At 33.1% G+C, this 24311-nt stretch overlaps 2 protein-coding genes across 4 annotated transcripts; both read right to left on the reverse strand.

The window, feature by feature from the left end:
- Positions 1 to 2780: 2780 nt before the first annotated feature.
- On the reverse strand, positions 2781 to 3707 carry LOC114162932. The gene has a single exon (XM_028046946.1). The coding sequence runs from the start codon at positions 3705 to 3707 to the stop codon at positions 2781 to 2783; it is 927 nt and encodes a 308-aa protein (XP_027902747.1).
- Positions 3708 to 6139: 2432 nt separating this feature from the next.
- On the reverse strand, positions 6140 to 11533 carry LOC114196238 (protein Asterix). 3 transcript variants are annotated; one of them, XM_028086822.1, is made up of 4 exons: positions 11318 to 11533; positions 11119 to 11219; positions 8159 to 8239; positions 6140 to 6397 (listed from the first exon to the last, which is right to left on the reverse strand). In XM_028086822.1, the coding sequence occupies exons 1-3, from the start codon at positions 11456 to 11458 to the stop codon at positions 8176 to 8178; spliced, it is 306 nt and encodes a 101-aa protein (XP_027942623.1). In that variant the 5' UTR covers positions 11459 to 11533; the 3' UTR covers positions 6140 to 6397; positions 8159 to 8175. The 3 variants fall into 3 exon arrangements, with proteins under 3 accessions (XP_027942623.1, XP_027942622.1, XP_027942621.1); XM_028086821.1 differs by lacking the exon at positions 6140 to 6397 and adding an exon at positions 6404 to 6705; XM_028086820.1 differs by lacking the exon at positions 6140 to 6397 and having other exon boundaries at positions 7969 to 8239.
- Between the last annotated feature and the right edge of the window lie 12778 nt (positions 11534 to 24311).

A 24311-nucleotide genomic window follows, 5' to 3' on the forward strand; every position in this document is an offset into this window, starting at 1 on the left:
AGTTGTAAAATACTAACACATCTCGGACAAAAAATCTAGTTTTTGTTGACCTTGTCATAGTTTTTTTATAATAAATTATGTTGATAACTTCGAACTATGTTTTTAAAACTCTTTTATTGTTTGGTTCACCGTTTTGTCATGATTTAGGTTGTGATACTCGTTAATATTGTCCCAAGTTTTTCCCATTAGAATTAGCAAAAAAAATAATGAACTATTAATAGAAAATAACTTTGATCTTGCTAATTAAAAATTAATTATTAAAAACATCAACAACAAAAATAATGACAAAACTTGAAAACAATATAGTTTACACACATTCATTAAATATAAGTGACATGTGACACTCACTGTTCATGATCGTTAATGATTTAAACGTGTTCTGGTTCAGAAAAATAATAAATAAATTCTCGGACCCGACTACTCGAGATCACAGCAACTGGCTCAGTTTCAATCCACTTTGTAAAATACTCTACAGCCACAATCAAAAACTTGAATTGTCTCACCCCTTTAGGAAACGGTCCCAGAATATCTATTCCCCAAGTGTGAAAAGGCCAAGGTGTATTAATAGAGTGCAGCACCTCTGGCGGAGCACGACTCCAATCGGCATGTTTCTGACACGATTCACATTTCCTGACATACTCCACACAGTCATTCTTCATAGTGGGCCAAAAGAACCCTCCCCGAACTATCCGCAACATCAATGCTCTCCCCCCCAACATGACTCCCGCAAATGCCCTCATGAAGTTTGGCCATGAGCCGAGACGCCTCCCTCCTTCCTACACAAATCATCAAAGGTCTGGAAAATCCATACCTAAATAAGTGACCATCTATCAGCGTATATCGACTTGAATTTTTCTTTATTTTCTGCGCCTCATTAGGATCCTCAAGTAATTTGTTATCTGCAAGATAGCTTCTTAAAGGTGTCATCCAAGATTCTTCAGTCGTCAAAATCTCCAAAACCTAATGCTTCTCCCGCGTATCTACCCGAGGAACTACCAATGTCTCTCTTATCACCGACTTATGCTGCCCCGGTTTCGAACAACTAGCCAACTTGGATAACAAATCAGCTCGGCAATTTTGTTCCCTCGGAACATGCACAAATTCAAAGAGAACAAAATTCTTCGCAACAAATTGGACGACCTCTAAATATTTGGCTAACTGTGGGTCACGAGCTTGGAATTCTCTGGTCACCTGACCTGTTACTAATGCGGAATCACTTTTGACCAACAGCCTAGTGATACCCATCTCTTTAGCCAAAAGCATCCCTGCTATCAAAGCTTCATATTCTGCCTGATTGTTACTAACTTTGAAAGCAAACCTCAACGATTGTTCAATTAATACTCCTTCTGGCCCTTCCAAAACTATACCAGCACCACTACCTCTTAAATTAGAAGCCCCATCCACTGATAGGATCCATGTTATCTTCCTTACGCTCTGATCCACAACAGGTGGTTCAGATAACTCCACCATAAAATCAGCCAAAAACTGAGCTTTGATCGGTCCTCGTGATTCATATTGTATTCCATACTCTGAGAGCTCTATTGCCCATTTAACCAACCTGCCCGATATATCAGGTTTTTGTAATATGTACCTGATCGGCAGATCCGTCATCACCTTGACACTATGATTCTGAAAATAATGCCTTAAACGCCGAGCGGACACTACTACAGCCAACGCGGCTTTCTCTATAGTGGGATATCTCACCTCAGCACCATGAAGCACTTTACTTACGAAATACACCGGTTTCTGCTCCCCATCGCTCTCTCGGACTAACACCAAACTGACTGCATGCTCGGTCACCGAAACATACAACGCTAGATCAGCGCTCTTTTCAGGCTTGCACAATACTGGTGGTTTGCTTAGATACTCTTTCAATTTTTGGAAAGCTTCCTCACATTGATCGGTCCATTGAAACTTTTCATTTTTCTTCAAGCATTGGAAGTAGGGAAAACCCCGATCTCCACTTTTAGCAAGAAAACGGGACAAGGCCGCCATCCTCCCCGTCAGTCTTTGTACTTCTTTAACATTACTTGGACTTCTCATATTTATGATGGCTGCACATTTATCGGGATTAGCTTCTATCCCCCTCTCGGTAAGTAAGAAACCCAAAAACTTTCCTGCTTTAACCCCAAAAACACACTTCTCGGGGTTAAGCTTAAGTCTGTATTTGTTGATTGTAACAAATAATTCCTCCAGACTCCCTTATGCTTCTTCTCTTCTACTGAAGTAACCACCATATCATCCACATACGCGTGGACATTTCTCCCCAACATGGACGCCAGAATTCGGTCCATTAACCTTTGATAAGTGGCTCCTGCATTTTTTAACCCAAATGGCATTACCCGATAACAATAATTAGTTGTTCCTCCCATAAACGCTGTCTTATCTTCATCTGATGAGTGCATCTTGATTTGATTATAGCCTGAATAAGCATCCAAGAAACTTAACAAAGCACAGCCCGATGCACTTTCAACTAAGGCATCTATATTAGGCAAAGGATACGAATCCTTTGGGCAGGCATTATTCAAATCCGTGAAATCCACACACATCCTCCACTTTCCATTGGACTTTTTCACCATCACCACATTTGCTAGCCAAGTCGAATATTGTATCTCCCGTATATGAGTCGCTTCTAATAACTTACATATCTCCTCAGTAGCTGCCTGGGCACTATCTCCGCTCAACCGTCTACGCTTCTGAACTTTAGGTTTAGCCGAAGGGTTAATGTTAAGCTTGTGACATAAAAAATCGAGATCTATTCCCGTCATATCCGTTACACTTCAAGCAAATGAAGAAAGGTTTTTCTCCAGTACTTGTATAAGTTGTTGCTCTTGCTCTAAACTCAAATCCCCTCCAATTCTTAACTTCTTACCCTGTATAAGCACCTTTTTCACCTCTCCTACAGGCTGAGGTCTTCTCTCAGGGTGTACTAGTCTAGGATCTAACTCGAGATCTATGACTACCTCCGTTGTGCTTACTGAATATGCAACTTTCCTCCTTAACCTTAGACTGTCTTCATAACATTTGCGAGCGACCTCCTGATTTACAGATAAAGTGAGCACCTTCCCATCATCAGAAGGAAACTTCATCTTCAAGTGTACCGTCGATACCACTGCTCCCAATTTATTGAGAGAAGGCCTTCCCAACAGTAAATTGTATGATGAAGGAGCGTTGAAACCTATATACCGTATAAATATAGTTTTTGCATCTTCTTTGTCCCTAAAGGTCGTTCGAAGATCAACATACCCTTTAACTTCCACCTGATCTCCTGAGAAACCCACAAGTACTCCGTCAAATGGCTTTAATTGGTCCATCGGTATTTGCAACCCTATAAAGGTATTCCAAAACATCACATCGGCAGAACTCCCCTGATCAACTAGCACCCTATGAACATTACTTCCCATCATAATCATAGACAAGACTATGGGATCATCCTCATGTGGGATTACTCCTTTTAAATCATCACTCGAAAATATTATAGCTGGAACTTTCTTCGGCCTGTCAATCTTGGCTGTAGTCATGACACTCCTTATATATCGCTTCCTAGCCGAGCTAGTCTGTCCTCCTCCCGCAAAACCTCCTGCTACCATATTAAAATCCCCCAGGACAGGTGTCTCATGCAAATCGGGAACCGTGCGAGTTTCAGATGGTTTCGCGTCTGTATCCGATTTCATGAATTTCTCCAGAAGTCCCCTATCTGCTAACATAGAAAGCTAATTATTTAAAGCATAACACGAATTTGTGTCATGGCCTCTAGCCTGATGAAACTCACACCAAGCATCCAGTCTACTGCCGAGTGCCCTCCCCGTGATATTAGGATAGCGCTAATGTTTTGATATTTCCGCATCCTCCAGTATTTGGGCGAGAGCCACCCTGAAACTTGGGATTTTCTGAACTCGTCGATACTCGGTCCTTGTTGTGCTACATAGGGGACAAAACGCCGATCCGACTTCGTCCGGGGTGGAGCCCTTCTCCTTCGATAAGCTTTCACATCTCGTTCACTCCGGGAATGGGCCAACGTTCTTTTGTCCCCTGCTTTTTTATGACGCATGGCCTCTTCGGTCTCTATCTCCACAGCTGCCCTTTGCCTAATCTCTGTTAAGTTCCTTGGAGGATATCGGTACAAGGATTCACCGAAAGAACTGGCTCGAAGTCCCTTCACGAAGGCCTTGACGAGCAAACCCTCGTTAGGGTCAATTAACCTCATACTAACATTGGTGAATCGATTGGGGAACTGCTTCAGTGTCTCTTCAGTTGTCTGTCGTATATCAAACATGTCTGCCATCTCCACTGGTTTGGCCCTGTTGGCTGAAAATCTCTTCAGGAAAAGACATTTAAAATCATTAAACGAGTTGATTGAAGAACTCAGTATGGTGTTAAACCATTCCAGAGCGATCTCGGCTAGCGTGCCCACAAACATTTTACAACGTATTGCGTCATTACCCCCCGATATCATCATCCGGGCCTGAAACGCTTTTTAATGTAACTCGGGATCAGAATTCCCTGTGAAAGGCGTGATTTTTGGAATTACGAAATTCAGTGGAATTGGCTCCTCCATGATCGAATCTGCTAGAGAACTGGCATCACCCACATCGGGGTTCAACCAACTAGCATATCGGAAACCAACCCTGGTGGCCTCCAATCGGTTTTGCATTTCTTCATTTGCCTTCCATAGCTGTTCTTGTTGCCGAAGCGCCTCTTCTAATCGCTGATGTGTTTCTTCGGCCTCTTTCCGCAATCTTTCTCTTTCTCCCAAAGCCTCTTCCCGAAGAGCCTGTAAATCTTCCTCTGCCTTCTTACGAGTTTCTTCTCTCTCCTTTTCTAGTTGAACCTGATCAGCCTCTGCCTTCAGTCTGATTTCCTCATTCTGTCGTTGCAGCTCCAGAATGCTTTGCATTATCTGCTGCCTGGTAGGTCCTTCACGCGCCGCTCCTCTGCCTCTATTCATCCTCAAGTTTGTCTCTTTTCTGCTTGTTATTCTAATGGGGTAAGGATCGAGTTTTACCGAACCCCACGGTGGACGCCAATGTTCTGGTTCAGAAAAATAATAAATAATTCTTCACCAAAACAAAAAGAAAGTTTTTCAGACTTACTTAGGTAAAAAAAAATCCTTCCTCCCTTGATCATGGGAGCAACCTTCTTATTTATAGAATAATCAGTTACAAAATATTAAATTCTAAAAATACCGAATAAAAACGAAATCTCTGCTTCCTAAAATATCTCCAAATATATATAAAAAACCATATTAGTTCTCAAAAATCCCACCAAACACGGAATTCAGTTAATATCCTCCTCCCTCGGTACTCTGCCGACCCCATCTATCACACGCTACATCCATCCTCTCGGCCTAAGACCGAGCCACCCCCTCTGGACCAGTACAAAACAGTATTAACAAAAAAGACAAAATTAAACAAAATTGACGAAAATTACAATCTATTTGAGCACAAAAACAAATTAGAACTTATTTAACAAAATTTGACAAAAATTAGGACAAAAAAGTATTTTAAGCATATATATATATATCAAAAGTTGAAATGAAAAAATGAAATCCAGATTTTCTGCTAGATTTTATAGTGTGATCTTTTCTCGAACACTCAAAATATATCGATATATTAATTTTTTTGAATATATTTTAAAACATCCAAATCAAGTTCATAACTAGAATATATGAACCTATGTGCACATTAAAATGACTTTCTACTGGGCATAATCCATCAATAAATGAAGTTCATTATGACCAAGATTCAAAAATAATGATACATGTGTTTTTTAAGAGTGTTTTTAGTCGGTTAAGGAATTAATAGATAAACCTCCTCTAGATGGCTTCTGAAAGGAAAGTATCCTTGCACATCTTTTACTCCATAGAGTACTTTAGCAAGGTGTGATGATTTCCTAGTTGCTTAAAAATCCATTTTCCCTATAAATAAAAAAATCCCCTTCATCTTGTTCTAAATATTCACAAAACTCCAGCACCATATAAAGTAGGCCCTGACACCCTTCATGCATGTTGATTAAACTAGGAAATCACAAAAACGATAGATAAAAATACAGTACATGTTCATTCTTGTATCAGTGTTTGTGCTAATGGGTACAACTTTGTTTAACCGGCTGCATATAACAATGGTATAAGAACTAGCTGTTAAGAAACAATTAAGGATTTTAATTAATTTCTTTTGTTCTCTGCAAGAAGTAACCTATCACTACGACACAAAGCGCCATTTATTTTTCTGACACTGGAAGTTTATGATATCCCATAAAATTCTTTTAAGCTTTGTACGCCAAAGCTTGAAGGTTCACAGGAAGATCAAATAGTTGGGAAATTGAATCATGATATTACATGGACCCTTCGTCTGCTTGTGATGCAAACAACAAATCTGCCTCTGTTCACAACCCATGTCTGTTCGTGAAGCAATTTCGTCCGTCAACCAAAATCCCCAATTGATAATAGAGAAACTAATAACAACTCAAATTTACAACAAAGAGACTACACACAAAAACTCAAACTTACAAATAACAGAACTAATAATAACTCAAACTTACAACACACAAATAGATAATAACTCAAACTTACAACACTAAAACTGATTACAACTGATATTAACAATACAAGGACTAATAACAAATTGAATTTCATTAAAAGAAACAATACATAATAGACACATTTCATCACATGTGTGAACATCCTTGATGTTGAAACCCCGTTTGCTACATAGAATAAACTTTAATGTTGTAATTAGAGACCAAAATAGAAGGACCAAACAGCTCAAAGTTTTGAGTAAGAACCATTTTCAATTTTTTGTAATACTTTAGATACAAAAAGTATATTTATCCAAAAAAAAATTAATACAATTAAATTAAAAAGATTATATTTATTTATTTTTAAAGTTTGAAAATCAAAATATATCAAGGTTTTTTTAAATGAATTTTATGTCAAAATTTAGAAATTAAAAAGTACTTAACCCTAAAAATAATACCATCTTAATATTTTCTTATTGTCATCTCTAGTAGGTTGAACCATTGTGAAGGTTAAGCCTTAAAAAAAAAAAAGATAAGCCTTAAAAGAAAATAAAAGAGAAGAAAAAGAAAAAGAAAGCATGCAAAATGTGATAACATAATGGGCTCAATGGTTTTGCTGCACGTATCATGTTCCTTTAATTGGTAATTTCAATTCATAGTTTTGTTTGTTTCTTGTATCGAATTCTTAATTTGATATTAATCCAGAAAATCTTAATTAATATAAACAATTTTAATAACATAATTCTAACAATATAAATAAAAATAGTAATTTTAATTAATACCAATAAAAATTATTGATAGACATATACAAATCCTTTAAGGTTTGACCAAGAATATCGTAATATTAATAGAAAAAAGGTTAATTAATATTAATTAAAAAAATCAACTAAAAATATATAAATTAAAGAACAAGTATTTTAAACATGTGAAAAAAAGATCGTTAATGTTAACTAAAAAACTTAAAATATGATAAATTTTATTATGAAAGAAACTTTTAACATTTACTAATAAAAAATAATAACGTTATTCATTGATAAATAATTTTAAAATTATGATCTCAAATCTTAATGAAGCCAACAATATGAATTTTAATCAAGTTAAGACAAAATCAAATGAAGCTAAAAAATTTTAAAAAGAAAAAGTAGATTTTCTAACTTAGTCATTTCATTAACTAATCCAATTACTTTTATAAAATTATAAAATTTCTTTTTCCTTTAAAATTCTCATCCAAACAACATAATATATCGTTAAAGTTCTCTAATCAAACATTCTACGCCATCGTAATTGAGATATATTTTTTAAATTGTGACATTTCAATACTAGTGTATTTTATTTTCAAAAGTCAAAGCACATTTTTTAATTTAATAAAACATTAAACATTAAAAGAATTTATTAATATTTTTCGATAAGCTATTTAAAATAAATTTTAAAAAGAATAAAGAAAATAGAATGTATTTAAAATGTAAGTCACTCCATTTTGAACTAATTTTTTAAAATTAAGTTTACAAAAACAAATGTGCAAAATGGTGTAGTTCTCCCCGTAGTAAACCATCTTTTTAATACAGACTAGTAAAATCACATAATGAAAAGGGGAACTGAATAACATAAACTTCCCTCACTTAAAAAAATGGAGTATTTCTACCTCAAAATCTTGAGATTTTAGCTTTGTTTGACGGGTCTGGGAGGTCCAAAGTAGTTTGTTATCAATCCCATTAGAGAAAACCTGAGGTTCAGATTAACATAAAGTCAATAATTTAAAACTCAAGAAAACCTGTCGAACTTTCTATTAGATGGAAATTGAGGACAAACTATTTTATGTTCACATTGCCACAGAAGAATGAAGAAAAATAAAATGCTGCAAATCACCATGTCTGTATTTGTATGTATGCATGTAACTGTTAAAATACTATCACTTACTTTTAGAATACTACTTCAGCAAGTTAAACCTTTGGAGAATTTCAACATACCCAAATCGTATACTTGTAAAAAGGTGCAAGTAACCAAACTGCATGTGTTTAGTATATTATTATGGGAGATTATTTTCCTAGACGACCTGTCTTAAAGAGGATCTCTTGTCCTTCGAGTTTTAAGGAGACGTGAACCTATAAGCATGATTGATGAACCACAACTATGACGAAACTTCCATCTAATGCTAGCTCCAAAGAAAAGCAAAATGACATTACTATCCTACCAGTTTCCTAAGCTCTATGATTGCATTTATTCCAAACAATGTTAAACTATTCTCCAAAAAAGCAAACAACACAACATTCTCAACATTTTGAACAAGTTTTCACAATCTTTGGGGCATTTTTTCTTTCTCCAAAAGTACAATTCCCATGTTTTCATTGACCTTTAACCCTGCCATTATGGACGGATATGCAGTTTTACCATGACATGGGAATGCAAGTAATTTTCTGCCGGACTATTGGCTTCCTCACTTCTTTATACTAGACATTCTTTCTCCAATTATTTGAATTCTGAAAAAGATTCCTAAAACTACTAAACGCTATCCATATATACTCATTTATCCAGATGTAACGTTACCTGTCTTATAACTAGACATTTCCCTCCAAAATCTCTATGTACTTCAAATACCCCCTTAAACATGTGCTATCCATCTCTAACTATTGTTCTGTGTTGCTTGGAATTTAGCCATGTCATGTGAGAAGTATCAAACTCAGGAAACAAATTCAAGGGCCAGCCATTTTTTAAGTCAATGAGAAAAAAAATTTCCGTCATCAGGGTTTATAGTAAAGAACGTGAAGAACTTGCACGCATTACAACAGATAGAAGCAGAATAAAAAAGAAAAACCTTGAAGAGTTGAAACATGCTTCAGAAAGTTGCAGGGTCGTTACAAAGGAAAAGAAGTTTGCACCACATATAATCTTGGTTACTTTTTAACAGTCCATACACAAGAATGTTGTTATTTGATAGGAATACCTACATAGTAAGCAGTTAAAAATAATGACGATGCACTTAAATGACTATGGCCCGCAATCCTATAACTATTTTAGGTGAAGGAAACACCTGTGAGAAGTAGATGTCCTATCTACTCGACAGAACAAGATTCAACATTTACTCAGTTTTTGCATTGGAGCAAAGCATATACTCCACTAAAGTAAAAATTTCTGCAGTAAAAGGAATCTATCAAGAGTATTGATTGGAATGAAAAAGGTTGGGAGTGCCCTGAAGAATTGAAAGAAAAAAAATCAGAAGCTTGTCTTCTCTATGTAATGGGTAGAGGGAAACAAAAATGACACTGAAGGAAGTTATGAAATAGGATCTCATGGTGGATAAAATTCATGAGAATTTAATTTTTTGATAAAGCCCAATAGGCTGTTATTCATATAACCTATCTGGTGAAATAAGGTCGTCGTTGTTCTTGTTGTTTGTTGAGAGCTATGTTTGGAAAGCTGGAAATAGAGTGAGTAATAGAGGGTGAAAGGGAAAAACATATTTAAACATAGTTGTGGAGTTAAGTAACAGAAGGGGGCGGAATGGAAAGGGAGAAAATTCTACTCCCGTTCCTAGACAAAAAAATAAGCAACCAAACAACAGATCAACATGTTCTATTCCATTGCATTCCATTATGAGCCATTCTTCTTCTTTTCTATAAAACACCTAAACATTTTATTAAAATGCATTTTGAATTGAATTGAAATGGATTAGTAAAACATACATCATTAAAACATCTAAATTTTATAATCAGTAAAATGAGAAAAGAAAAATCAAATTCATCATCTATGACTAGTTTGATAAAAAAAACCTATATTGTATTTTATTGTTTTAAAATATTTTTAGAAAATAATGTTCGATATTTATATACATTCTTACACCCTAATAGCCTTTGAGTCTCAGACTCATTCTCTCTATGTCCAACAAATGAATTTTGGAATATCTGATGCTGATCCAATGGATTATAAAGCATGTGGGATAGTTGGTGGTTCACTATCCATGCTGATCCGTCCTTTTAGTTTTATTTTAGAAATAGATGGATTGGTGAGACGTATAAACACCGGCAAATAATTTCAAGCGAACAGTTCAGATATCAGAGGCCTGATTAATCTCATCAATTAGCTTGTCGAACATCTAGAATTCTACATTAAACATCAATTCTCTCATCATGATCCAATCCCTAACAAAGGCTAATATTGAGTGTCATCTGTTTAGCAGGTTCCTGTCTTCAAATCAAGACTGAATCTTATACAAAATTAAAATTTCATTTGATTCTACTACTGGCACTTCTGGAACAAATGACTAAGTAAAATAATACTAATTTCCACAAAAAAAAGGAAGGGAAAGATCCTCACTGCTGATTTTAGTTTCCTATTCATCAAGCCATAAAAATAAGCCTCCAAATCTGACTTAAGAACGGATGTGCCTATTCTTTCGAGCCCTAAGTCTATACGAAATTCAGAAACTTGAAAAAGAAAAAATAACTGAAACCGTGGAAAATACACTACCTCCCAAACCTATGGACATTTATTCAACCTTTTGCTACGCTTCTATTTAAAACAACGGCTCCCGCAATCAGATCCACAAATAAATCTCATAAAGAAAAAGCAAACAGGAATCGAACAGAGGAAAACGAAGAAACTCACATCATAGCCATCATAACTTGTTTGAGATCGTTCTCGACATTCCGCATGTTCGCTACGGATTGCGCGCAGAATATGAGTGCCAGCCAGGAGCTCAGTTTGTACTGATTTCACAAATAAAAGAATAAAAAAAAAGTGTTAACGCATCGAAACGAAAATTCAGTAGTGAGATCGATGGCGAAGAGGTGCTTCAAATACAAACCCTAAACATAACGCCGGCAACGCCAAATATGACGGCGATGAATCCGGCGTAATCGATCGGCAGATCCTGCGGTGCAATCTGCGGTGCCACGTAGGGTCTCGCCGCCGATGGCTGACGGGGATCGTTAGTGTGCGATGACATCTCCGATTTCTCTCTTCGCGTGCCAGAGACAGGTGTGGACGAGTTTCTCAGTAAATTTTTATTGTTTAATATTTATAGTGTGAAATCTGCAAAATATAAAGGATTAGATTAGAAAATATTTGATTAATTAATCTGTAATTTTCTCTCTTATCTTACATATCAAAGTAGGATTTTATTTTATTTTTTCACTTTAGAAACCCAAAATTTGTTATTTAACTTTTACAATATTTCATTCCTTATACTTTAGTTAATTAATATAATATGTTTAGTCAACCTTAATTAAGAGTTGGTTAAAATATTTTTTAGTTCCAATTTTATTTATGTTTTATCAAATAAGTCTTAAGTTTGTTTTTGTGTTCAAATAAGTCAAAATTTTCGTTAATTTTATTCAATTTGATTCTTTTTTGTTAATATCGTTTAAATCGGTCATGAACATTTGTTAGGTGTCACTTCGTGATTTTTTTTAATTTCTAATTATTTATTTAATTTTTTTTAAATGTACATATGTCAATCCAGCAATATGTCACGCATAAGTCAATGTTTTATATTCAATTTAATCCCTATATTTGTTATTTTTGTTCAATTTAGTTCTAATTTTGTTTAAAATTGACCAATTTTGTCCCTCTCACAGATAAAATCAAATTTAATTTTTATATAAAAGTTATAATGATGTGAATTTTAATATATTATATAAAATAAATAAATAAAAATGTGAATTTTAATATAAAAAATAAATTTAATTTCAATTTGGAGAGAGACAAAATTGGTTTATGTTAACACAAATTGAGACTAAATTGAACAAAACTAACGGAACTAAATTGAATATAAAACATTGACTCTAACATGTGGCACGTTGTTGGGTTAACACGTGGCACGTTTAAAAAAAATTAGAAAAAAAAAGGAAGTGACACGCGACAGTCCTATTCGTTAATGATTTAAACGGTATTAGCAAAAAAGAACAAAATTGAACAAAATTAACCAAAGTTATGACATATTTGAACAAAATAAAATAAAATTATAACTGATTTGACAAAACTTGACGAAAATTGGGACCAAAAAAATATTTTAACCTAATATAAATAATTTTAATTAATACTAATAAAAATTATTAATAGACATTTACAAATCCTGTAAGGTTTGACAAAAAAAATTGTAATATTAACTAAAGCTTAAAATACGATAGGTTTTATTATGAAAGAAACTTTTAACATTTATTAATTAAAAAGAATAACGTTATTTGTTGATAAATAATTCTAAAATTATGATCTCAAATCTTAATTAAGCCAACAGTATGAATTTTAATCAAGTTAAGACAAAATAAAATGAAGCTAAAAAATTTAAAAAAAAAATTAATATATAACTATTAGTATTTATAACTATTAATAAAGATTATAAAGATGATTGGTTTTGATAATTGTTTTGTAACCATATTTTTAATATAAACTATCCTTATCAAGTGTAAACACATTTTTTTCGTACATAATTAATTTAATTTAAAAAATATATAAATGTTATTGTTTTAATTTAAAATTAGTTTTAAATTTATCTTTCGGATGTTTGTTTGTGTGTTTATTAAAAAAGATTTAAAGGTTGAAAAAATAAATAATAAACATTTTTAAGTTTAAAATTAAGTTTTAAATGAAATGAACTTGAAAAATGATTTATAGGTTTAAAAAATCAATTATGTATGTAAAAATGTAAAAAGTAGACTTTGTAAAAATATAAAAGATAAAATGTGTAGAAATATAGGGTAAACTCTCTAAAATTACAAACTATATACAAAAATATATAGAGTGAACTCGCTAAAAATACAAATTAGTGTATGCACTGACTAGTTTAATCTGTATTGTTGTACTCGTTTAATTAGTGCAATGACATGTTGATATAATATGTATTGCTAAATTCATCTAATTGGTACATGGACACACTCGCTTGATCAGTATATGAATACACTCGTCTAATGTGTATTACAAAACTCATTTAATCAAAGAATGAATATAGTTTGACTAATGTATATTAATATACTCGTTTAATATCTACTATGTGTATGAACAAACTCACTCATTTAATGTATATTGTTAGACTTGTCTAATCAATGTATAGATAAACTCATTTAATGTATGTTGTAATACTCATCTAATCAATGTATGGAATGAATCGTGTAATATATATTCCTAGATTCGTCTATTTAATGTATGAAATGAATCATCTAATGTTTTTCACTAAGTTTAATCAACGTTGGACATACTCCTCTAATGTATATTGCTATACCCATATAATGTCTTTGAGTACACTTGTCTAATTCATGTATGAACATACTCGTCTAACGTGTATTACAAAATTCATCTAATCAGTGAGTGCACACACTCATATAATGTGGATTAATAAACTCATCCAATGTATCTAGAGACAAACTTGTCTAATGTATATTGCTAGACTCGTCTAATTAATATATGAATGACTTGTTTAATATGTATTGTTAGACTCGTCCAATCAATGCATCAACATACTCCTCAAATGTTTTTCCTATACTCATCTAATTAATGTATTCTTAGACTCGTTTAATCGACGTATGAATGACTCATAATTTTTTTCTAATACTTGTCTAATTAGTGTATGAAAAATTGCATCTAATGTGTGTTACTAGACTTGTGTAATGTTTTTCATTATACTCATGTAATCATTATAAGGAAAGCCTTGTCTGATGTGTATTACTAGACTCATTTTATGTGTATTTTAAACTCATATAATCAATGCATCGACAAACTCCTTTAACAGGTATGCTAGACTTCATCCTTCAGATTATAGTACTTGAACATTTTCCGAATTGGACCACGAAAAATCGTTGTTGCATTATGGGTCACATGAAACTCAAACTTGAAAGTTTTAGAATTTGGATCAACAAACTCCATCTCCTGGTCAAAAACTATTTTCTTCTCCCAAAATAGGTGGAAATAAGGATCCAAGCTAATTGTAGACTGCATTCCGAAAATCATACAATATTAGACTAAAATATGAAATAGTTATTTTTACACAAAACAAGAATGATAAATGCTACACATTTACCTCTTTGGAAGTTAAGAGAATCCTGAAAGAAGACAAGAACCTAGACCACACCAAATCTTCCTCTGCAATGTAACTATCAACTAGACCTCGGTATTCTATTTCAGTCCATTGTAGGTCGAAAATCCTCAGTCGAAAATATCTATCACCACAAAATACAGTACAAACATAATGTAAGTCTCTCAGTTCATAAAATTCCTCGAAATAAGGTGGTATTCGAAAAATTCCCTTTCTTATCAGATCTTCCTCAAACTCTAAGTTCATAACATTGCCCATTCGGTCAGTAAAATAATTGGTCCCAAGAGTCAGTTTGTTTTCCCATTCAAGCATAAAACCATCTTCAAAATCCCCAAACCCCTGCAATGTAATATATGCGAGGAAACGACAATATAAGACATGCATGTAAGACAAATTAACAAATAATGCATCAATAATATTTCAAACATCAATACAAACAAAATACAAGTACCGATCACAAAATAAAAACTCACAAAAAAGCTATATAACTATAATAACGCAAAATCAACTGCAAAAGTTAAATACTACTTACATCACTCGGATACAACAAGAAGATGGAGTTTTGGAACAGATTTTGAAGCTGTATTTACCCGAAAATGACATCTTCTCCCACACCCACACAGCGGACCAGACAAGGCAAGAACTGTGACTGAACTGGGAATGAAAGCAAACAAAAAGTCTAATGTTGTTCCTTAAAAAAACTGAAGCAAATATACGGTTCCGAAAACATCTGATAATAATTAATTACCTCTTTAAATTAGAATTATATTATTTACAACGAAAACAAAAAAAAATTATTTATTTTTAATACTAATTAATGCAAAACTATGATATGAAGTTGAAATTTATCATGCATAATTATATTAGGTTCCTTAATATAATTTTAAAAAATAAACAAAATGCAAAATATATGATAAGTTGAAATACACACATTAGTAATATTTACTTTTATTATACTTTACTAATTATTATTATTTATTTTTATTAATTAAAGATTACTACTTATTCGTTTTATAAGAGAATTATTATTTTTTGTGTCTAAATATTACTGATCTAAAATAACACATTTAAAAAAGGTAACAATTTTTCATACTATTTATCATATAATGTTGTCTGTTATCTTAGAATCCAAATAAATATAAGAATTAAATATCTAAATTCCTATAAAACGAAATTTAAATTACATATTTTAAAACATAACTACGACACTTAAATTCACTTTAACGTATAGAGTTCATATATATTAATTTTCCCAACTATAATATTCTGTAACGATATTTATGGAAAAAAAATACCCATTACATAAAAAATTAACATTTTTTTCTATCAAAAATACAACACTAAAAGAAAAAAAACCACAAAACACCACCCGTGGTATATCACTAGTAATTCTTAAAAATATAATAAATATAAGATTGTTTTCGAGTGATTCAAAACTAAAATCATATGTATTAAAATTTTCAACATAAAAATTATAAATCATTGTCATCATAAAAATATTACTAATTAATAGATTAGATATTTCATAAATAAGTATCAGTAAAGTATCTTTTAAATTTCAGAAACAGATACATGTTGAACTAGGGATGTCAACGGGGCGGATAGGGTACGGGTAGTAGCTCCCCCGTACCCTATCCGCTGGATAAATATTCACTCCGTACCCGTACCCATATCTGTCGGGTATCCGTTATGCGGGTACCCATCTATTTTTTTTCATACCCGCGGATATTCATGGGTACCGCGGATATTTACAAAATTATTTAAAAAATAAATATTTAATCATAAATTCAAATAAAATACATAACTGTCATAAATTTTAAATAAATTTCAAACTAACTCAAGTCCATACAAGTTCAAATAATTGTAAAAATAAATATAAAATGACGTTCAACACAATGAAAATTTTTTAATTAGTGTTTTGATCAACAAGCCCACTCTCTCAAATTGATTCTTGAAAAATAATAAAATAATAAATCTCAACTGTCACGTGCCAAGTATTCTTATTTTGATTTCATCATTTGACAACAAGCATACCATAAACGTCACTATCTATATATGGTTTGATGTATATGTCCAATTTCAAAGAAGGGAAAGAGAAAAATGTCAAGGGATGTACTGGGAAGAAGACAACGTACCAACACTTGAAGTTGGAAGAATGAAGACAGAAGACAAGATGTGCAACTTATAAAAAATCAGGACAAAATGTTTTTTACTAATATATATATATATGGGTATTTTTGTGAATTAAGGTTTAGCGGGTACGGGTATCCACGGGTACGGATACTATGATACCCGTACCTGCCCCGTTAACATGCGGGTATCAAAAATATTCGTACCCACGGGTAACGGGTATCCATTTTTAATATCCATTTCCTACTCAATACGGGTTTTATCCGCAAATACCCACGGGTACGGATATTTTTGACATCCCTATGTTGAACATTGATACTTGATCTAAATTGAAATATTGATACTCCATAACTTGGAATGAATCAGACTTAATCCAAAGTGATTAATTATCGTAGAAATAAAAATGCTTTGAGAGATCAAGTAATATATTTCGGGTAATTTGAATTGAACTTGTATAATTGTATGGACTTATTTTCCCTTTAACTATTTTGTTTAATTATTCTATTTTAATATCTGATTTAGTATGTTATTTATAATATTTTTAATAAAGAATTTTTGCAATTTTATACGTCAAGTTTGCAAAACTTTTACAAATTTTTATAACCCGTCAAGTTTAACAACCTTTTTAATGATAATTCACATGTCAGATACTATGATATATCAAAAAACGAATAATTAAACACTTATACGTATACCAACAAATATCATTAAAGATACGAGATCTTAACAATTATAATAATTATAAAAATATACAAATAAAGTTAAATATTTTAAATAAAAATAAAACAACTTGTTAATTATAATTTAAAGTGTTCATTTTATTTTCTAAGAAGTAAGTGTAAGATATATTATCTATAATAATTTAAAGAGATAATAGAATATTTTAATAATATATATAGTTAAAATAATATTTTAATGTAATGATTAATATATAATGTAAAATATTAAATGTTTTAATGGAATATTTTAATTTATAACAATATATAAAATAATACATTTTTTGTGTCCATATTTTATTATTTTAATTTTATCTTTAATTATTATTTTAATAATTAATTATTTTATAAATAATTTATTTTTAATTGTTATTCTAAAAATCTATGTAGTCTTTAACAGTTATTTTGAAAAAAAATATTATGTACATAATTTATTTTTAAAATTTTACATTTAATTATTTTAAAAATTAATTATATATATTAAATTTTTATGAAAATTAAAAAATACATGTGCGATATGTTTTCCCTAGTATACAATAAAGTAATATATAACATAATATAATAAATATATACATAATGTATAAACGTATATTTATATATTTTATTATATGTAAACTTTATAAACGTATATATTGTATTATATGTAAATTGTAGTGTGTAATATATAAACGTAAGTATATATTTTGGATGTGAGATTTGTTACTAAAATCTTAGTTAGTTTGTTATAGTATCTTTTGTTCCTTAAATCTTAATTAGTTTGTTATAGTATTTTTGTTCCTTAAATCTTAATTAGTTTGTTATAGTATTTTCGTGCCTTAAATCTTAATTAGGTTGTTATAGTATTTTTGTGCCTTAAATCTTATAAGAGATAAATTTGGTTAAGATAAATTTGGTTTCTTAGTTTAAATGTTACCCATAAGTATAGTAAATTGGGTGAAAGTTAAAACATTCAAATAATTGAGTATTCAAATTGGTTTCTTAGTTTAGACGTTACCCATAAATACAGTAATCTGATCGAGAGTTAAAGCATTCAAATAATTGAGTATTCAAATTCAAGATTTTTAAGTGGTTTAGAAAGTGAAACATAAGGAATTCTTTGAAAGAGAGACATGAGTCTTTTAAAAATTAAAATGAGTTATTAAACTTTGAAGTATTAAGGTAAAGAGAACTAACTATTTTAATTGTTTTAATTTTTTTAGCTTGTGTAAAGTTGCTTTGTATCTTAACGAGATTTGGTGAGAAAGGTCTCCTTTGTTGTGCGTGTCTTTTTGTTTTTGTATAGTTTTTTAATCCATTAGACAATATGTTGAAGGACCATCTGATGGTTAGAACAATGTGTTTTTGAAGAGATTTTCTTCAAGATTTTGTTGGTGTATTGGTGTCTGAAAAGCCTTGTATTGGTAGGAGATGATTGTTGACATGTTTGTACGTGTGTCAACACGAGGTGAAAGACTCTAGAAGTAGTTTTATGATATTTTTTTTATGGTTTATGCATGTCTCTACACATTAGTGATTCTTTTAAATTATTTAAGTACATTTATCCTTAATTTAGTAGTTTGTTATTTTATGTAGAACATGAGTTTGTTATGATTTAGTGGCTTGGAGATTAGGAGTGAATTTGTTATGTATAAGCCTATAAAAAGGCTTTCATCTTTCATGAATAAAACAAGCACTAGCTTCTTTCAATCTAAGCTCTCTTTATATTTTATATTCTCTATCATTCCATTTAATAGAGCCATGGTCAAGAGTTAAATTCCTAGTAAGCAATTTTCAAGGGGAAAATTGTGAGTTGCACAATTGTCATGTACTATCAGAAAGTTTGTTGTTTGTTATCTTCCACCTGCTATCGGACCGCTATCGAACTACTCATTAATGTCTAGTCCCACATACCAAATGTATATATCTTGACATGTGTTGGAAGTCCTACATTGACTGGTAAAGCAATTTCATAGTATATAAGTGAATACAAACCTCACCTTATAAGTCAGTTTGTTGGGTTGAGTTAGGCTTAAAGTCCACTTCTTAGCAATTGGTATCAGAGCCAAGGTCACAAATTTGATTTTTGGTGGGCAATTGTTAAGGGGGACCGTGGTTGCATAATGGTCACGTGGCAAAGGCCAGGTGAGCCTAGTCATAATCCAAGAGTGAGATTCCTAGTAGGACAATTGCTGAGAAAGAGATTGTTACACATGGCATCAATTGTCCCATGGCAAAGGTCAAGTGGGTTGGATCACAATTGAATCATGACGCTTGGGTTGCTACACTCTTAAGTAAAAAGAGTTGTATCATGACTAATGACTATAGTTTTTGGCTTAATGATAAACACTCGATCCTAACAAGTATAAGGGGTTTTAGCTTCGAGGGAACAAATGACTAGTAAGCTTTACATAATAGTATGACAGATAAACTTCGTTTGTAAGTCTTTTTAGGAGAGCAATAAGGAGTGGGTTTTGTCCCTAAAACTTTCTAGGAGTAGTGATAAGTTCTATCTTTAATGGTAAACAAATGATTGGTAAGCTACGTGCATGAGTTGCAGTTGAAGTTGCAGTTGAAAACCTGATATTTGCTTAATTCTCGAGGAGCAAAAGATTGAAAACATTGTAATAAGGTATAAAGCTACAAATCAATCATGTCAAATACTCTCAATAGAATTCTTAAAATCTAGCATCTGGCTTCATCATCACTAGTGTAAATTAAATTATCCACAATAATTAAATCATCATCACTAGCACTTTACCTTCATTGCTCATCTTGTTGAATGAGGTCTGATCATTTTGGACACTTTTGGAAACCATCATTAATTAAACGTGTTTCAATATGATTAAAAAGCCTTTCAAGGTTGCTTACCATACAAAGTTCTGTGAAGCTTGTACACGTTACGCTCACTTCACTTCTTTTCGCAACGCTTTGGCAGCCCCACATATAAATATCCTTGCTCACCTTGGAGAGATGTTGATTTAATATTTCATACTGGTAAATCTTCCAGCTCCTCAGTGCTGCAAGTGTCAATATCCTGTTTTGCGTCCATTCAAGCCATTTAAGTAAATACTTCAGTGAAATGTACTCCTTGTTGTGAAAATACCCTTTGGTCACTGAATGAGTCTTGTACTTGTCAACTTCTCCAACCTCATTCAACTAATCTTTTAATAATCCATTTGACTCCAATGGTTTTGGTTGCTATTGGATAAATCTGATTTTGTCAATGGAATTAATTTCAGAATCCAGAATCCATTGCTAATTTCCACTTCGAACCCCTCACGGCTTTTAGATAATTTCAGAATGGATTGCAAAAGCTACTAAAGGCCACATTTAGCTTAACTTCCTCCTTGGATAGACTTTCACCACTCACAAAGTCCTTTATCAGAGTGCGGACCTGTGTGATCATTATTCCTTTTGTACTGAACTCTTTTGTATTCATAGGATTGTCATTTCATGTATTTTGATCTTCTCTACTACCTTCATCAATTGACTCTGGTGTTTTCATCCATTTATACCTCAAGTTCTTCCTCTATATTAATCTCAGCATCACCCCATTCAAGATCTAATAATATTTGTTTTTCAAAGCTTGCATCCCATTCCTATTGTTCATCTTACTCAAATTACATCTCTACTAGCCACCATCTTAGGATCATTCACCCAAATACACGTTCTCGCTAATTCCTAAAATTACACACCCAAACTCTCGTTCTCAAGCTTGGTCCTCCAACCATACGGTACATGAACATGTGACATACATCCTCAAATACTCAAAATTGGTCCACTAAAGGCTTCACCTTGGACCATGATTCTTCTAGAGTAACATTCTTCATAGCTACCGTGGTACTTATATTTAGAACTATTAAGATATCTTTAATATCTTAATTTCTATTTCTATTGTTATTATTCTTCGTATGTATTTTGGACTTAGCCGATATGTTCTTTATTATAAATACAACCTCTATGTGTATTTTCTACACAAATGAGATTAATCTTAAACCATATTTTCTCTATATTCAACATGGTATTTAGAGCTTAAGGATTTTTTTTTCTGCCTCTGTCTCTGGTCCACTGCCAGCGCTGCCTTCCACCGCTGGCCGCTGTCCACCACCACCGATCGTCATCCATCGTCGTCCACCATTGTAGGCCGCCGGCCACCGGCCATCACCGTTGCCGGAGGTTCAATTTTGATCGGCGACCACACGATTGTACTCACCTCCCCCTCAGCGTTCCAGATCTGGGCTTCGTGTTTCCATTTGAGCACTTTCAATTTTTAGGGTTTTTTTCTCTCCTCCATGGCATCTTTCGCTGCTGCTTCGTCCACTTCCATCGCCTCCATGTTTGATTCGTCCATTTTTCCTCCAAATATCAATGTGTACTTGCCCATTGATAAATTAGATGGCACGAATTATTCGACATGGGCATTTGACGTTAAACTTTGGCTTGAGAGTCAGGGGTATCTTGATCATCTTACCCTCAAAGTGACTAATGTTGATACCACTAAGTTTCCTCGTTGGAAGAGAATTGATGCTCACATATGCATGATTCTCAAGAATACGATTCACACTTCTTTGAAACCATTGTTTCATGCCTACGACACATCTTATGAAATCTGGGAACAGGCCAAATTACTATACACCAATGACACTTAACGTCTATATGGTGTTTGTCACAACCTGCTTAATGTGGTTGCTTCTTGTACTCAAGACCCTGTGGGAGATTATGTGGGTAAGGTGACTGATCTTTTTCATGAATTTAATGAAGTATTACCTCCTACCTCTACTCTTGCTCAGGAAATCGAGCAATGATCACGCTTCTTCATGGTTGTGATGTTACACGGACTTGTTGAAAAATATATTCATGTTTGTGATCAGATTTTGGGTTCACTGTTATACCCAATTTTACCTCTACTTGTTCCACCCTTTTGCATGTGCCTTGTCAACCTTCCGTTGATCCACCTGTCCATGCCAATGATTCCTCTACTTTGGTATCTCAGCGTGATGATCGCCACCGCTCACGCAAGCTGTAGAAAGGGCATCACAAGTGTGATATGGCAAGTTCGACCACAAAATTGATCGATGTTATGCCTTACATGGTTGTCCTCCTCGATCTATAGTTGTTGCGCACACTAATCCTTCGTCACAACCATCTTTTGTGGATCCTCAATCTTTTGTTTTCGCCAGCAACAAATCTACTATCTTCAATGAATTTCTTAAATGGAGTAAGGATCGTAAGCTTTCTAGTTCCACGGCTTCTGTTGCCTACATATGTACATCTTTTGCTGGTTTGACTTAATCTTCGTTTGTTGGTCCTTGGGTGTTCGATTCAGGTGCCACTGATCACATTACTGGTAACAAATCTATGTTTTCCTCTTTGTCCTCTCTAGATAATTTACCCTCTGTTACAATGGCTAATGGGTCTCGTGTTTTAGCTCATGGTGTTGGGACTGTTGATCTTTTTCCTTTTTTATCCATTGGTAATGTTCTTTATGTCCCTGAGTCTCCTGTTAATTTATTATCCATTAGTCGTCTAACTCGATCTCTTGATTGTGTTATTTCCTTTACTCAATCATCTGTTTGTTTATAGGACCGGAGTTTGAGACAAGTGATTGACACTAGATGTGAGTCTCATGGTCTTTATCATTTTCGCCCTTCTCATGTTGGCGCAGTTATGGAGTCTCCACATCTTCTTCTTCATGCTCAATTAGGCCATCCTAGTCTTGCCAAGTTATCCAAGTTGATGTGTTAGTCGTGTCAGTTAGCAAGCATAGTCGTAGTTCTTTTCCTCGTAGTATCACACACAGTGCTTCATCCCCTTTTGCCTTAGTTCAATCTGACATTTGAAGACCTAGTCATGTTGCATCTAGTCTAGGTTTTCAATACTTTGTTACTTTAATTGATGATTATTCACGGTTTACTTAGTTATTTTTAATGAAGAATCGTTCTAAGTTATTTCATATCTTTCAATATTTTTTTAATGAAATTCAAACTTAATTTGGTGTTCCTATTAAAATTTTGCAAAGTGATAATGGTCATGAATATCTTCCAATTCTTTTAAACAATTTATGGCTTCGCGTGATCTTTTGCATCAAACTTCTTGTGCATATACACCTCAACAAAATGGGGTGACTAAACGGAAAAATAAACATCTTATTGAAACCGCTCGCACTCTTTTAATTCATAGTGAGATTTCTCATTCTTTTTGGGTTGATGTTGTTCTTACTGCATGTTATCTTATTAATCGCATGTCTTCTTCAATTTTAAATAATAAAATACCTCATTCCATTTTATTTCCTCATGAACCTCTTCATCCTTTACCTCTCAAGTTTTTAGGTCTACATGTTTTGTGCACAATTTTAGTCTTGGGCTTGATAAATTGTCTCTTCGATCACACAAATGTGTTTTTTTAGGGTTTACGCGATCCCAAAAAGGATACAAGTGTTTTTCTCCTTCAATGAGTCTTCATTTTACTATAAAAGTTCTTCTCATTCCATTGAGTCTCCATCTAATACCGTCGATTTTCCTAGTCTTGTCAATATTCCTATGATTTGTGATCTTCCAAGTGTGCCTTGTACGCCATCAATTTCTGTTCCACCACCTCTTCAAGTTTATAGTCGCCGCCATCGTCCTCAACAACCAGCAAGTGACTCACCTCAAGTGCCAACTATTGTGTCTCCTCTAGATCCGACAACTGAGTCTCCCTTTCCACCGAGTGACCTTCTAATCGCACTCAGAAAAGATATATGTTCTACACGTAATCCTTCTATTCATTATATTGCTTTAAGTTACCATAAATTATCTTCACCTTTTTATGCATGTCTTTCGTCTATTTCTTCTATGACCATTCCAAAATCTGTTCGTGATGTTATAGCCTATCCTGATTGGTGTCAAGCCATGCTCGATGATTTGAGTGCTCTTCATAATAGTGGAACTTGGGAGCTTGTCTCATTA

The sequence above is a fragment of the Vigna unguiculata genome, chromosome 9 (assembly GCF_004118075.2).
Source record: "Vigna unguiculata cultivar IT97K-499-35 chromosome 9, ASM411807v1, whole genome shotgun sequence".
NCBI classification, from domain to species: Eukaryota; Viridiplantae; Streptophyta; class Magnoliopsida; order Fabales; family Fabaceae; genus Vigna; species Vigna unguiculata.

Coding starts and splice junctions, on each gene's coding strand:
- LOC114162932 (XM_028046946.1), bottom strand. CDS start 3,707: ATGTTAGCAGATAGGGGACTTCTGGAGAAATTCATGAAATCGGATACA.
- LOC114196238 (XM_028086822.1), bottom strand. CDS start 11,458: ATGTCATCGCACACTAACGATCCCCGTCAGCCATCGGCGGCGAGACCC. Junction 11,220..11,317: donor TTGCCGGCGTTATGTTTAGG/GTTTGTATTTGA, acceptor TTGTGAAATCAG/TACAAACTGAGCTCCTGGCT. Junction 8,240..11,118: donor CAAGTTATGATGGCTATGAT/GTGAGTTTCTTC, acceptor TCTGAACCTCAG/GTTTTCTCTAATGGGATTGA.